General features: G+C 43.5%; 1 protein-coding gene across 1 annotated transcript in view; it reads right to left on the bottom strand.

Annotated features, from left to right (window-relative positions):
• Positions 1-8,227, bottom strand: part of GOLPH3 (golgi phosphoprotein 3) — a 29,871-nt gene extending 21,644 nt beyond the window's left edge. The window contains exon 1 of the mRNA XM_062018569.1: positions 7,746-8,227. Coding sequence (XP_061874553.1) covers positions 7,746-7,958 — 213 coding nt within the window. The 5' untranslated portion in view covers positions 7,959-8,227. The remainder of the gene's footprint in view (positions 1-7,745) is intronic.
• Between the last annotated feature and the right edge of the window lie 5,319 nt (positions 8,228-13,546).

Here is a 13,546-nt window from a genome sequence, read left to right as displayed (position 1 = left end):
TTCTTTTAAGAACAGATCTCCCACTTTCATTTATCCAGGTGCAAACAATTTTCAGGAAACAGATTACCTTATAACACAGCCATGTCAACATTGTCATTACGAGATTTAAAAAATTTGACTCATAGTACTGTTCTTACATTAAAAGGATCAAGTTCTTCCATTGACTATTTAGCACAATCTAACTATAAACTGGAAGTTTCAGCAACAGACTACAGGTGCTGCTAAGGCAGACATCCCATTTAAATGTTCAGCACAGGCAAAGCAGTTGTAATTAGTGCTTCCTAAGTGATTAGTATAGATCAAAAAACCATCCCATGTTTACCTCAAACTAGACAGCAAATGTATGCCTACCTTCTCCATTAGGCAATGAAGAAGACCTACTGAAATGGCAACATAATACACATGGAATGCTTCTCTTGTGGAAGTGCCAAATGTCACTATCAAATGTGGAAGTGCCAAAGTAAAATCAAGTGTCTATTGAAGGAATGTGCAACATGCTGTACAAGAGTGACTACCCAAACAAAAGCCTCGTGGGACAGTCCAAGTACAAAAGACAACTTGGCTGGCAGTTAAGGGATCTGTAAATAATACAATCACAGGTTACCCAGAAAGACCATAAAGGCATGTGATTAGAAAGTGTACAACCACAAGCAGTTTACAAGTGCTTAAAAGAACATCAGCAACAGAAACATACACAAAAAGACCAAAAGACTAATTTCCTAGCATGATGAAAAAATCCTGTCAAATTCACAAATAACAGAAGAGCTATGAACACCTCTCCAATTACAAAGATCTAGCTTAGGAACCATAGTATTTTACTATCATAATAGTCCATCACAAATGGGAAAAAAAAAACCCACAAAAATATTTGAAATGCAGTAGTTTAGTACAAGACATAAAAGAAGAGGTAGATAAGACTTGGCATACATAGTACTGGTTTGCACTCAAACCAACAGCTTAGTCACAGTACCACACACCTTTGTGCTCACACTCAGCAAGGCTTACATACAACACACTTGGCGGAGAACAATCATGTACTATTTTATGTGTAACTGTAATTTTTATGTCTGAAAAATGAATGGGAAATCATTCGGCAGTAATGTATTACGAATACTTCTGTAAGAAAATAGATTGCCAAAATTGGTCTAAGACCACTTGCAAGCCAGGAAAAACCTATCTGAAAGCGGCAAATTTCAAGTTGACTACTTTTTTTCTTTCTTCAGTGAAAGTTACCAAAAAATAGATTGAGGGTGTCTATGCAGAGGAAACTGAGCTACACACTTACTTCAGACTAGCTTCCCTTCCCACAAAAACACAAAACAGAAGTATGTGCTGTTGTGATTATTTTCTCTCCAAGAAAGTACTTCTTGAACAGACCATCCACAATTGTTCAATTTAGTCTTGCAAAGAAGGCTTATTACTTGTAGCTTAATTAACTGAGATAAATGCTGCCATACTTGAACTACATTAGGATCAAAAAACACTTGAAATAATGCTTTTTCTTTACTATAAAGAGCTTGTTCTCAGTTCCATGATTACTTCCCTTCTAGCAATTAAGAGCAATATTTTCTTTTATGTACTTCATGCAATTTTTTAAATAAAAACAGCTTGCTACAGGGAGAGGAAGAAGAGTTACAGCTATACTTTTTAACAGCACTTCGGAGTTATAGCATTGTTTTTTAAGAACACACTGAAAAACTGTGAAGCATCACCAGAAAGGCTTTGACTGTGTTTTTGTCTTTGCCTTAAACTAGACAGCTTGACACGAAAGAAGGGACTACTCCACACTCAAAATTACCATGAATACATAATACAGATTACTCATGCTATGAAAGCAAGGATAACCACGCAAGCTGTATGCAGAACCAAGAAATGTAAACACTACTCCAACACATAAAGTCAACTTTCTTCTAAAATGTTGCTTCCAAATCAGCATGTTCTCCTAAGAGCCCAAAAGCGGGATTTGCTCAGCAGCACAGTAAAGAGTTACTGTCCAGGGAAAAGAGAAAAAAAAAGAAAGGACCATGATCAGCCCTAAGTACCAAGGCCCTCTGGAACTCCGTAAGGACAGGGAGTGCTCACTCATCACTTATGTTCCCAGGCAAAACAGACAGGACCACTCAACTTGGGCCACAAAAAACTGATTTAATCTACCACCATCAAAAACAAAACAAACAGAAATACCCAATTGAAAGCAATACAGAGCAGGGCAATTATTAAAGTACAACGGGTGCTTTAAGATGCCCTTCACCTCACCTCTCCCCAGGCCTAGGCACCTGATCCCAGTGTCTTTGCATCCTTCCCCCCTGAGCAGCACAGGGGAGCAGGGAATGAGGGTTTAAACCCGTGCTTTCCCAATGGTTTCTGCTCCTTGTCTTGCCTCAGGGCAAGAGGACTCCTCACCATTCCTGTGCTCCAGTGCAGGGTCCCTCACACAACAGGTAGCCCATCATGTGCTGCTCTGACAGGTGTTCGTCCTGTGGGCTGCAGCTCCTCTCCAATTCCTCTGGGTTGGGGTTTACAACACTTGCCCCCTCTGGCATGGGGTCTCCAAAACTCACCCTCTCTGGCACAGAATCCTCTCAGCATTCCTGGCAATCATTGGCATTCCTGGCAATGGCAGGAATTGCACTCCATGGGTTGCAGGGATTCACCCGCTCTTTCACCGTGGGCTGCAGAGGGAGGGGTCTCCGGTTCAGCACTGCTCCTCTCTTCTTCCTTCTCTGACTTCAGAGTCCACATGGCTGCCTCCACCTTGCTCTGCCCTTCCACCTCCTCCTACACATTACAAATTTCTGTTCTTAAACAGTGATGGCAGAGGTACCAGATTGGCCTGGCCAGGCCAGAGGTAAGTCCAAAACTTGGAGCCAGAGAAAGTTTTGGGAACTGTTTAAAGTGGCAGCACTGCAGCCGCCTCCCCCTGTTACCAAGCACAAGTTGCTCCACACAAATCCATTACAAGCACTTTACAACATCTTGTAGCACACAGAATTGACAGTCCTCCTCCCACATCTCCTGTCTCCTCCCAGCCTATAATTTAAGCATGGACATTATATCTTTAAAAAAGGACCAAAAGAATTAGGCAACTATGAGAGAAAAATTTTTCACCACAGACATTACATACTTTGTTGTTATTAGGCCCTGAACATTTGAGAAAAAGCATGCCTTTGTCAAGGTTTCAACACATTCATGCATCATTCTTCAACTGAAATGTGAATTCCCAGTAGATGGCTCTTCATGTTTCACTTGTTTGTCTCAATTTTCCAGCACAACTTGGAAGTTTCTGAGTTGACATTCAGACTGTGACTAAAACTTTTTTAATGAAAGAAAAAAACCCATCAACTTAAAAGATACAGAGACTTTTCAAAACTTGATAATTTGTTACACAGGCAAAAAAATGCCAGACTTCCGTATCATAATAGGAATTTCACAAAGCTAGACCTTAATATCAGAGAAAATGCCTCATTTTCAAAATTCCTGTTTCAGAGAAGACTCTTAAAAATTAAAATATAAAATTTGGCAACAATTCACATTTGAGACTCATATTTGTAAGAGCACTAATCTGATCAACACAAAACAGAAGATCTGAAGGAGGTAAGCTAGCTCTCTAATAACTCTTCAATACCACAAAAAAAAATAACAGATGCCTGAGACCTTCTCATAAACTATGTGGACAAAAAGCTATGCTGCAACACTAAATCCTCATCATCAAATTAAGTTTCTGAAGACCAAATGTAACTAGCAAAGATACAAGGTAATTTCTGTTCCTAACAAAATGATTTAACGCTATTTCACTCTCACAAATGACATCTTACTCATTACCAAAGAAAGGATAAGTAACAGCAGGAATACTTAACTGTTGCAGCAGACTGCAGCACATGAAGTTTATTTCAGCATACTTTACATGGGTTATCTTTCAGTAGATAAGGAATAAGTTAACTTAAAAATCAAATATTTTTTCTTAGTAAGTGTCATGTCTCTACAGCTGTTTCAATTTGTTTAGTTGCAGCCCATTGTAGAGAGGACAAGAGCAGCTGTGTGTGTTGCTGTGTTTGAAGACATTCCTACTGTGTCCTGAAAAAAAAAAGAACTCCAAAAAGGAGAAAAAAATCCCCACAATCAGAAAACCCCTACATGTACAAAAAACTTTTACCATAGAATCATTTCCGCTGGGAAATACCTTTAAGGTAATTGAGTCCAACCATTAACCTTGCACTGCCAAGCCCATCACTAAACCAACAATTTAGAAGGAGCAACGGTTACAGAGCACAGCCTCTTAGCAACCTCTAAGTTTTCTACAGGACTGACTTATGAGATGTCTGGGAGAGCTGTAATGAACAAACTGGCTTGTACTCACCTCTTAGCTGTCATTTTAAAATCAGCTTTTAATATTTATCACACCCTTCTTTTGGGAGGGATAACCTCAGCTGCTTCAGCTACCTCCTCCCAGAATAATATCGCTTTTGCTGTGGCTTTAACCTAACCTACCACAATACTATTCTTAAACTAACAAAGTATTTTGTTTCAGTGAGTATTTTTTATTCCTATAGCAACAGGCTGTTTCTCCACTCTAAATGGATCAACACAACTCCTTCCCAGTCATGTTTCTGAAAGGTTTCCAAAAGCGTAGGTGTTCTTGCGATGCTCCCTGAAGAATTCTAGTAATGCATTTTGTTCCAGTGTATTACCTGCACCTTCAGGAACATCACATCTGCCATGTTACACAAGCACATGCATACCTCAGTACAATAACCCTTGTAACCTATCTTGACCTTGGAATGCAGAAATAGTTATATATACACAAAAGTTACAAACAGAGGTGAAACTACTGATTGCTCCTGTCCACCAGTGAACAACCATCAAGTACATCTTAATTAGATCAAACCTGGGGAGGAAAAAAAAAAAAAGACCATGTCCCGGAAGCGTGTGTAAAAGCATTAAGCCAGAGGTTGAGGTGTGCTGTGTTTGGTTTAGGGCAGCCACATATTCTTATCACTGAATCCCCACTGTAATGACTACCACACAACAACTGTCAAGTTTTGCTGTGGTCGTTAACAATCATTGCACTATCCTGAAAGCAGGATTCACGTAACTATCTAACAATCTCCTAGAAAATATGGAACTCAAGAATCTGTCATTGCCTGGATCTTCCTGAAAAACTCTCCTAAGACTATGCCCTCTACATTTACAAATTATAAATGGTGGCTTCATATATGTGAGGCATTTTGTATACAGTTTACATGATATTAAGCCATATTCAACAGTGTCTTAACTTTAGGAAAAAAAAATTACCCAAAAGACTGAAAAGCACATATCAGTGACTTTCCTGAGACAGGAGCTGTTTTCGGGAAACAGTCTCTTTGGTCAATTCAGATATCTTTTTTTTTAAATACTTCTGTGTCTTTTAAACTCTACATTATTTCAGCCTTTTGGAATAAGCAATAAGGATGCCATCAGCTTTCAATTTGCTGTCAAATTATCTGTCTTTGCCTTTCCCTTAGACTTTGTGTAGTTTTACAACTATACTTTACAGACCCCGCACATACTGCTTTTCTCTGCTTGCTGTCATGAGAGTCTCACACAATGTCATAGGAAATCAATTCTATTGGAAGTAAGAAATTTGTAAAAAGCATTTCCTGATGCATAAAGTAAGGAAATTTTGCTTACTTAACATCAGAATACAGAACAACAAGAAAATATTAACTTTTGAAAACAAGACTATAGTTTTAGTTTGAAACAGAAAGTCACATGCATAAGTGGTTTACACAGTAGAACTTGTACACAGGGACACGAGCAGACCCAAAAGCAAAATACAAGCCCATGTGATTCACGTCTAACAAAGCTCACAAGCGGCATATGCTACACTTTCTGCATATAAGCCCCCTGCCCTAGGGATGACATTATCATTCTTTTTGTCTAATGTCTCAACTGCACAATCCCAAGGGAGCTGTGGATACTCACACCACTGTAACCACTCAGATCCTTTTCCTATACAAAGGAACATCAGATTATCTGCAGTGTGTGCCACTGCTGCACTCAGCAAAGTTAGATGACTTACAATTTTGATGCTGCACACCAGTGCAAAGCTACATATTTAGGCACAATCTTTTGACATATCAAGAAGGCTTGCACCATGTGTCCTTTCTAGGTAGACACAACGCTTCCTGCCTAGAAATCTTTAAAACCTAAGACCCACAAATTCAGATTTAGCACACAGAAAAAAAGAGATAAAAAAGCTGAAAGATCACTCAGGTTATCCCACCTTCAAGGCAAGACCTCCTAGGCAATCCTGCCAAATACCTTTCTTGTCACACCTAACTTCACTCTCCTGCCACTACTCAGGTGTGTAGAAAGGGAAATATGCACATGCACAAGTGGAAGCACAAACCATTGTGAAAAACTACTGAGTTTATTAGAATGCCATGGCAAGGTCTATCTGAAAAAATGGGATTACAATTATATGGCTTAAAATACACTGAGAGAGAAATAAAATATATTATTGTAGCATAATATGTAGCATATGTCTGTACATATACAGACATACCCATACTTACAATAAAACAAATGTTTACCAAGAAAACTACTCTTACATGTATTCATTATTAACCCATGAATTTTAGTTGCAATGCACTGTCAAAGAACATGTAACTTATCAGCTTCCCCTTTATTCTGCCCTCATGAACATGCACAGTTTTGAGAGACTTCCATCCAAACCAATGAACTGGCTTCAACTATTTAGTAGCTACTGATAGCAGGGAAAAAAAACCCAGTTGCTTAATCAGATTGATGCTATAAATCATATCTAAAATAAAAGCATATTACACTTCAGCACACTCTACATCAAACTAAACTGCTGCCCTGACATGACTGACTTTCTGCGGTGTGAATGCTTTTATATTGACTACCTTTTTGAAATGAATCAAAAACCCAACATGCTGGTAGAAGTACACCTTTCTCAACGACTGTTATTCACAACATCATGACAAACAAGCCACAAATTCAGAAAAAACATGAGTTCTATAATAATGTCATTTCCTCATTTTGACACATTTCTTAATACTCAAGGCCCATTTTTGTCAAATGTATCTCCTCCAACTTTAAGACATTTTCACACACATTAGTATAGAAAGTCTAAGTAGAGAAGACTGCTAAGCAGCACCCTAAAGCACTCAAGTATCCTGTAAGTACCCTGAAGTTGTGTCAGAACAAAATGCACAGTAGACACATTAGAGCCATGGGTAGGCTGTAGGAGACACATTATAACTACCACAGATCTAACCGATTCTCTAAGTCAACTATCCAAGTAGACTAGCGGCCATCGTCCCCATCGCCAGGTCCTCCGAGCCCTACCACTCTCCTTGAGGTACTACATATACCACAGCACCTCCGCAAACCCCGCATCCACAGAGTGACAGAAACTGTCTGCCAGGCTTCCCTTCCCCAAAATCCAAGCACTTTCCCCATCTCCTCCAGTACGTGCCCCTTCCCCAGCAACATCACAGTCCCCGTCCCCAGCAACGCCTCTGCCCCAAACCTGCAGCAGCGCTCCCCCGGCAGCGCCTGTGCCCACCTCTCACCCGCTCTCTTGCACTGCTTGGCTGTCCTCAGCCATCAGCGCCCTCCACAAGTCCCCGAGTGAGTGGTGTACTCTCAGGCACCGCGTCCCCGCCGCCTTCACCTTCCCCTCGCACCACCGAGCCTCCTCAGTCACCCTGCTTCGGCCCCGGTCCCGGCCCCGCTCGCACCTCACGGTCCTTGAGGCCCAGGAGCAGCACCTCCTCCATGAGGGTGAGCCGCGTTTCCTTGGAGTCACCCTTCTCGTCGTCGCCGGACTCGTCCCGGCGGCCTTCATCCTCCGGGCCGCCCCCCGCCCCCCGCTCCTTGTCGGCGGCGGCGCTGCGGGAGGCCTCGGTCCGGCGCTGCACCAGGCCGGAGCTGCGCTGGGTCAGGGAAGTCATGGCTGGAGGCGGCGAGAGGGCAGAGGCCCGCCGCGGGGAAAGGGGCTCGCGGCAGCTCGGGGGGAAGGGGGGGGGGGGCGGGGAGCAGAAGGGGCGCGATCCGCTCCCGCCTCCGTCCTATCCGCACCGGGGCTGCTGCGAGCCGGGGCGCGTCATGGGGAGCGGGGCTCGGCCGCGGCGGGGGAAGGCGGAGGCAGCGAGGGCCGGCGTACCCCCCTCCGGAGGCAGAGCTGGCGGAGGCTCCTTCTCCTCCAATATGGCGGCACGGGCTGATGTCAGCGGAGGATGTGGCAGCGCCGGGCTGGGAGGGGCGGCGGAAGGAGCCGCGGGCGGGAGGGGCCGGCGCGGGGTAGGAGGAGGTGCGGGGGCGGGGCGGGAGGCTGGGCGCGGCTGGGCGCGGTTCGGCTCGGCTCGGCTCGGCTCGGCTCCGCTCGGCTCGGCTCGGCTCGGCTCGGCTCGGCTCGGCTCGGCTCCGCTCGGCTCGGCTCGGCTCGGCTCCGCTCGGCTCCGCTCGGCTCCGCTCGGCTCCGCTCGGCCGTGGACTGCGGGTCGCGGCGGCTGATAGAGGGAGTTAGCAGCCAGGGCTGTGCAGAGTGGCTACCGCGGCGCCGGTCGTGCGCGCAGGGGCTGCACCGAGGAGCAGAGCACTGGGCCCTCTTAATGTGGGGTATTTTTTCTTTACAAAGAGCGTGATTTTCAGCCTCCTTTCTGCTCAATTTGATTTCAGACCTTGTCCGATTGCTCACAGCCCCCCAGGATTTCATCTCCGTGTGTATGTGTAGATGTATGTGTGTGTATGTATATATATATATATATTTTTCACCCAGGTGAAATCCCAACAGTCTTGACCTAGCACTGAGGAGTTGGAGTCCCTCGGCTCTGCTGTCCACAATTGCCTTATCAACCTCAAGCACTTTCAAATATGGCACACCAAAAACCTCCCATGGAGGCTAAATGCCATATATGTTTACAGGTAGTGTGTTTTAGTGCAAAATAAATCATAGAGTCACAGAATGGTAGGGATTGGAAGGGACCTTTAGAGATCATCCAGTCCAACCCCCCTGCAGAAGCAGGGTCACCTAGATCAGGTCACACAGGAAAATGTCCAGGGGGGTCTGGAAGGCCTCCAAGGAGTAGACTCACACCTCACACCTTCCCTGGGCAGCCTGTGCCAGGGCTCCCTCACCTGAAATAGTTTTTCTTATGTTTAAATGGAGCTTTTTTTGTTTCAGCTTCATCCCATTACCCCTTGTCCTGTTGGTAGCTGCTATAGAAAAAAGGGATGTCCCAACCTCCTGATACCCACCCTTTAGATATTTGTAAATCTTAATGAGATCCCCCCTCAGTCTCCTCCTCGTTAGACTAAACAGCCCCAGTTCCCACAGCCTTTCCTCATAAAGATGTTCCAGTCCCCTGATCATCTTGGTGGCCCTGCACTGGACTCTCTCCAGCAGTTCTCTGTCTCTCTTGAGCTGGGGAGCCCATAACTGGACACAGGACTCCAGATGAGGCCTCACCAGGGCAGAGGAGAGGGGGAGGAGAACCTCCCTTGACCTGCTGGCCACGCTCTTCTTGATGCATCCCAGGCTGGTCATTGGCCTTCTTGGCCATGAGGGCACATTGCTGGCTCGTGGTTAGTTTATTATCAACCAGGACTCCCAGGTCTCTCTCCGCAGAGCTGCTCTTCAGCAGTTTGACCTGTGCTGGTGCAGGGGATTATTCTTTCCCAGATGCAGGACTGTGCACTTGTCCTTGTTGAACCTCAGGAGGTTCCTCTCTGCCCAACTCTCAAGCCGGTTGAGATCCCACTGAATGGCAGCACAGCCTCTGGGGAATCAGACAGTCCTCCCAGTTTGGTGCCATCAGGGAACTCGCTGAGGGTACACTCTGTCCCCTCATCCAGGTTGTTGTTGAAGACGTTGAACAAAACTGGCCTCAGAACCAATCCCTGTGGAACTCCACTGGCCACAGGCCTCCAACTTGACTCTGATCACCAATCTCTGGGCTCTGTCATTCAGCCAGCTCTCCGTCTACCTCTGTCCACTCATCCAACCCACACTGCCTGAGCTTTCTGGTAAAGGTGCTTATTGTGCAACTTAGTCCACAATTTGGATATTGTGTTTTTGCCTAGCACTTCAAATCACTTCGTAAACCTCTTTAGCCTCCATTGTTTTCCACAGCTCCAGTTCTTGCACATCTGCTGTGGTGAGTTGGTGATGATTTGGTATAATTTTGTCAAGATCGCTGATACCATCTGTCTGACAAGCAGACTGAACAAAACTGATCCCCAGAGTATCCGAATCAGCAAGTGTTTGCTGATTGTTCTTCTTCTGTGTTGTGAGGCCTGCTAATTATTCACACTTGCTGTGTGACATTCTGGAGGCGTTTTTTACCTTTTTAAATTTTTTTAATAAAAACATTTTGGTGTGTCAGGTCAAAAACCAAGCCAAGCTTAAGGATATAATGTCACAGTTGCTTTTATCAAATAAGTATTTGCATAAAGAAGAGACAACATAATGGCATTACAAGATCTGTTTTCTGGAAATGTCTTTTCTGAGTAGTGATTAAATATTCATTAACTTCATCCAATATGAGCCACTTGGATACTGTGCTGAGGATTGCAGTCAAGATGACAGACATGTAGCTAACATAGGTCATCCCTTTTTCCTTCTTTTAAAGTCATCTCTGTATTAACTTTGTTCCTGTCCTTTGGAACTGACGGCATTTATTGAAAATCATAATTGGTGATCCAAAAGAGGTTCCAAAAAGCTCTTTCAAGAACCTGTATGCAAGTTATCCAGGCTTTCTGATACCAATTATCTAGCTTTAATTCATTTAAGAATTTCTTGAAGCACATTGTTAGAGGGAAAGTATTTCATCTTTGTCCTGTGTGATAATATTTATCTATTTCCCCACGATAGAAAGCTATTTATTTTAAGCACTGTTAACAATTCTTACATTTCTCTGTAGTAATATCTTTGTCAGAACTTGCACCTACATTCAATCCCCTATTTCTTTCTGTTGGTGAAAATTGCTCAACATTTCTCTTACATTTCCTTTATTCCTAGATTTAATCAACAAAGCAATCCTCTTTCTCCTCTTTGTTGCCACTACACGAGTGTGGCATTTTAACTATGTTTGGATTTTGCCCTGATTGCATTTTAAGAGTTAACTGATTGAACGTTTGTTAGCAATTCCTAATTTGTATGGTTTTGGCTTGGATCCTTTCCTCAAAGGCCTCATTGTTATTTCCAGTTTTGTGAAAATCACTTTTTTAAAGTAGTAGCTGATTATGTTATTGATTTTTTTGTTCACTTTATTTTTCCCCTCACTTGTTTTTCTATTCACTTTTTCTGGTTTTGTTACAAAAGTTTGGAATGCTTGCAGGCTAATAAGAATTTTCTTCTTTTTTTGTCGATTTCATTTTTATTAGGATGAAGTGTACTGTGAAGTTCCTGTACCTGACAGGCACTTTTCTGACAGCTTTAAGAGATATTAGCTGTTTCATTTTAAAAAAGTGAGTTTTAAGTAGAACAAATAACTTAGAGAAACCCGCTTAGGTTTAGGGTGGTCACAGCAGAATATTGTGTGCTCCAGTAGGCTGTTTGCTCAGCTTCACTCACTCAGCATGAGTACCTGGATTTGCTGGAGCCTTGGGCTACAAGCCTTGAAATTATAACAGGATTTTCTGAACTTGTGCTGAACTTATAGAATCATAGAATCATTTCAGCTGGAAGAGAATGTTAATATCATCTAGTCCAGCATTTGTCCTGGCCCTATCAACCACTAGACCATTTTCCTAAGTGCAACATCTATCTGCCTCTTAAACACCTCCAGGGATGGTGACTCCAGCACCTCCCTGGGCAGCCTTTTCCAATGCCTGACAACTCTTTCAGGAAAGAAATTCGTCAGCTGCAACTGGAAGACACAATGGCCTGTGCAGGGACAGGGAAGGGATCCAACACTGTGTGGGAAGATCTCAGGCCAGAACTAGCACTGGACCAAAAGACACTGGTCAGTCAGGTGAATATCACATGCGGGATGGTGCATGGGGTGTAGGGTTATCATTACCCACGGCTTTCTGTGTTCAGAGTCCCTCTCTGGAGGCATCTGGCTCCAGCTGATCCCACCTTTTACTTAATTTTTTTAAGAAGATTCTGTGCCTGAGACTCTGCTTTGGGAAACCTCAGGTCCCAACCATGGGGTTAACACTGGGCAGTTCTTTAACACTTAGAGACTCAGGTGTTTGCACAAATTGAATGGTGTGGTGTCAAAAAATATGCTTTTTCATTAGTAATTTCAGTTATGATTCTTTTATCTAATGAATATAAACTAATATGCTTACTGAGAATCAGATTAAGAATGCATGTAATGAAATTTTTAGCCAATTAAATGATTTTTTTAACACCAATGCAACAGTGATGGGCAAAGTTTGAATGGAAGGGATTGCAAAGAAGGCACCATGTGATTTCATTGACGTTGATCCCTTCTATACAACTGACAGCTGGTGTGTTAGCCAGGACCACTTGGCCTGTTGGATCTCCACCTGGGAGATCCTAATGGGCTGTGTCACAGCCTTTGTAACTGCTATTTATTTTACAGTAGCAAGCTGTATCAAAAAATATTTCTGAGTTGTATGTGGCTTTTTTAGGACTTCAGAAGGCTGTAACCCCTGACAATGTTTTTCACTGGCTGGTGCAATTTGTGGTCCGTGTCATTGGAGCTATTGCTGAGCATCTTACTGGGTACAGACTCCCCTTCCTCTCCCATCCCAATTGCAGTGTCATTCAGCCTGAGAGCTGAGGCCCTAAATCTTTGAAACACCCTATTAAGAAGTAATGACACAAAAGTATGTCCTGTAGTCTATAAATAGTTTTGTTTGACTTGTAGTAAATTGACCTTGTAATGCAATCCTTATTTATTCTTAAGCTTATATCTGGCATAATTTCTATTAACACTTGATGATAAGCCTAAGTTATCTTTACTAACTTAAAAGTAGCTACATTTTTTGAACTGCTGCTAGCCCACTGTTGAAGTTGAAATAAAAGGGAAAATGGCAAAGGCATGAATCAGACCCTTATTCTGTGCTATGCTGGTTGCAGTTGCCTTGATTTACTTCAATGACCTAGGTGAGGGAACAGAGTATACCCTCAGCAAGTTCCCTGATGACACCAAACTGGGAGGACTGTGAGGCTGACAGAGCCCTGGCACAGCCTGCCCAGGGAGGGTGTGGAGTTTCCTTCCTTGGGGGTGTTCAAGACCCACCTGGACGTGTTCCTATGTGACCTGATCTAGGTGAACCTGCTTCTGCAGTGGGGTTAGACAAGATGATCTCTAAAGGTCCCTTCCAACCCCCTACCATCCTATGATATTTTACCATGGGAGCCAGGCTTACCTGAATGATCTCAGAAGAAAAGATGATGGACAAACCGAGAGCAAATGTCAAGTAAAGAGCAACTTTATTTAATGACTGAGATAGGAGGTTGCATGCTATTAACTATTGACAAATGTGTTTGTGGTGGTTTGACCCTGGCTGGATGCCAGGTGCCCACCACACCGCTCTATCTATCCCCCACCTCCTCAGCAAG

Source organism: Colius striatus, chromosome Z (assembly GCF_028858725.1).
Source record: "Colius striatus isolate bColStr4 chromosome Z, bColStr4.1.hap1, whole genome shotgun sequence".
Classification (NCBI taxonomy): Eukaryota; Metazoa; Chordata; class Aves; order Coliiformes; family Coliidae; genus Colius; species Colius striatus.
The sequence above is the reverse complement of the archived record's forward strand: the minus strand, read 5'-3'. Positions and strand labels throughout refer to the sequence as shown.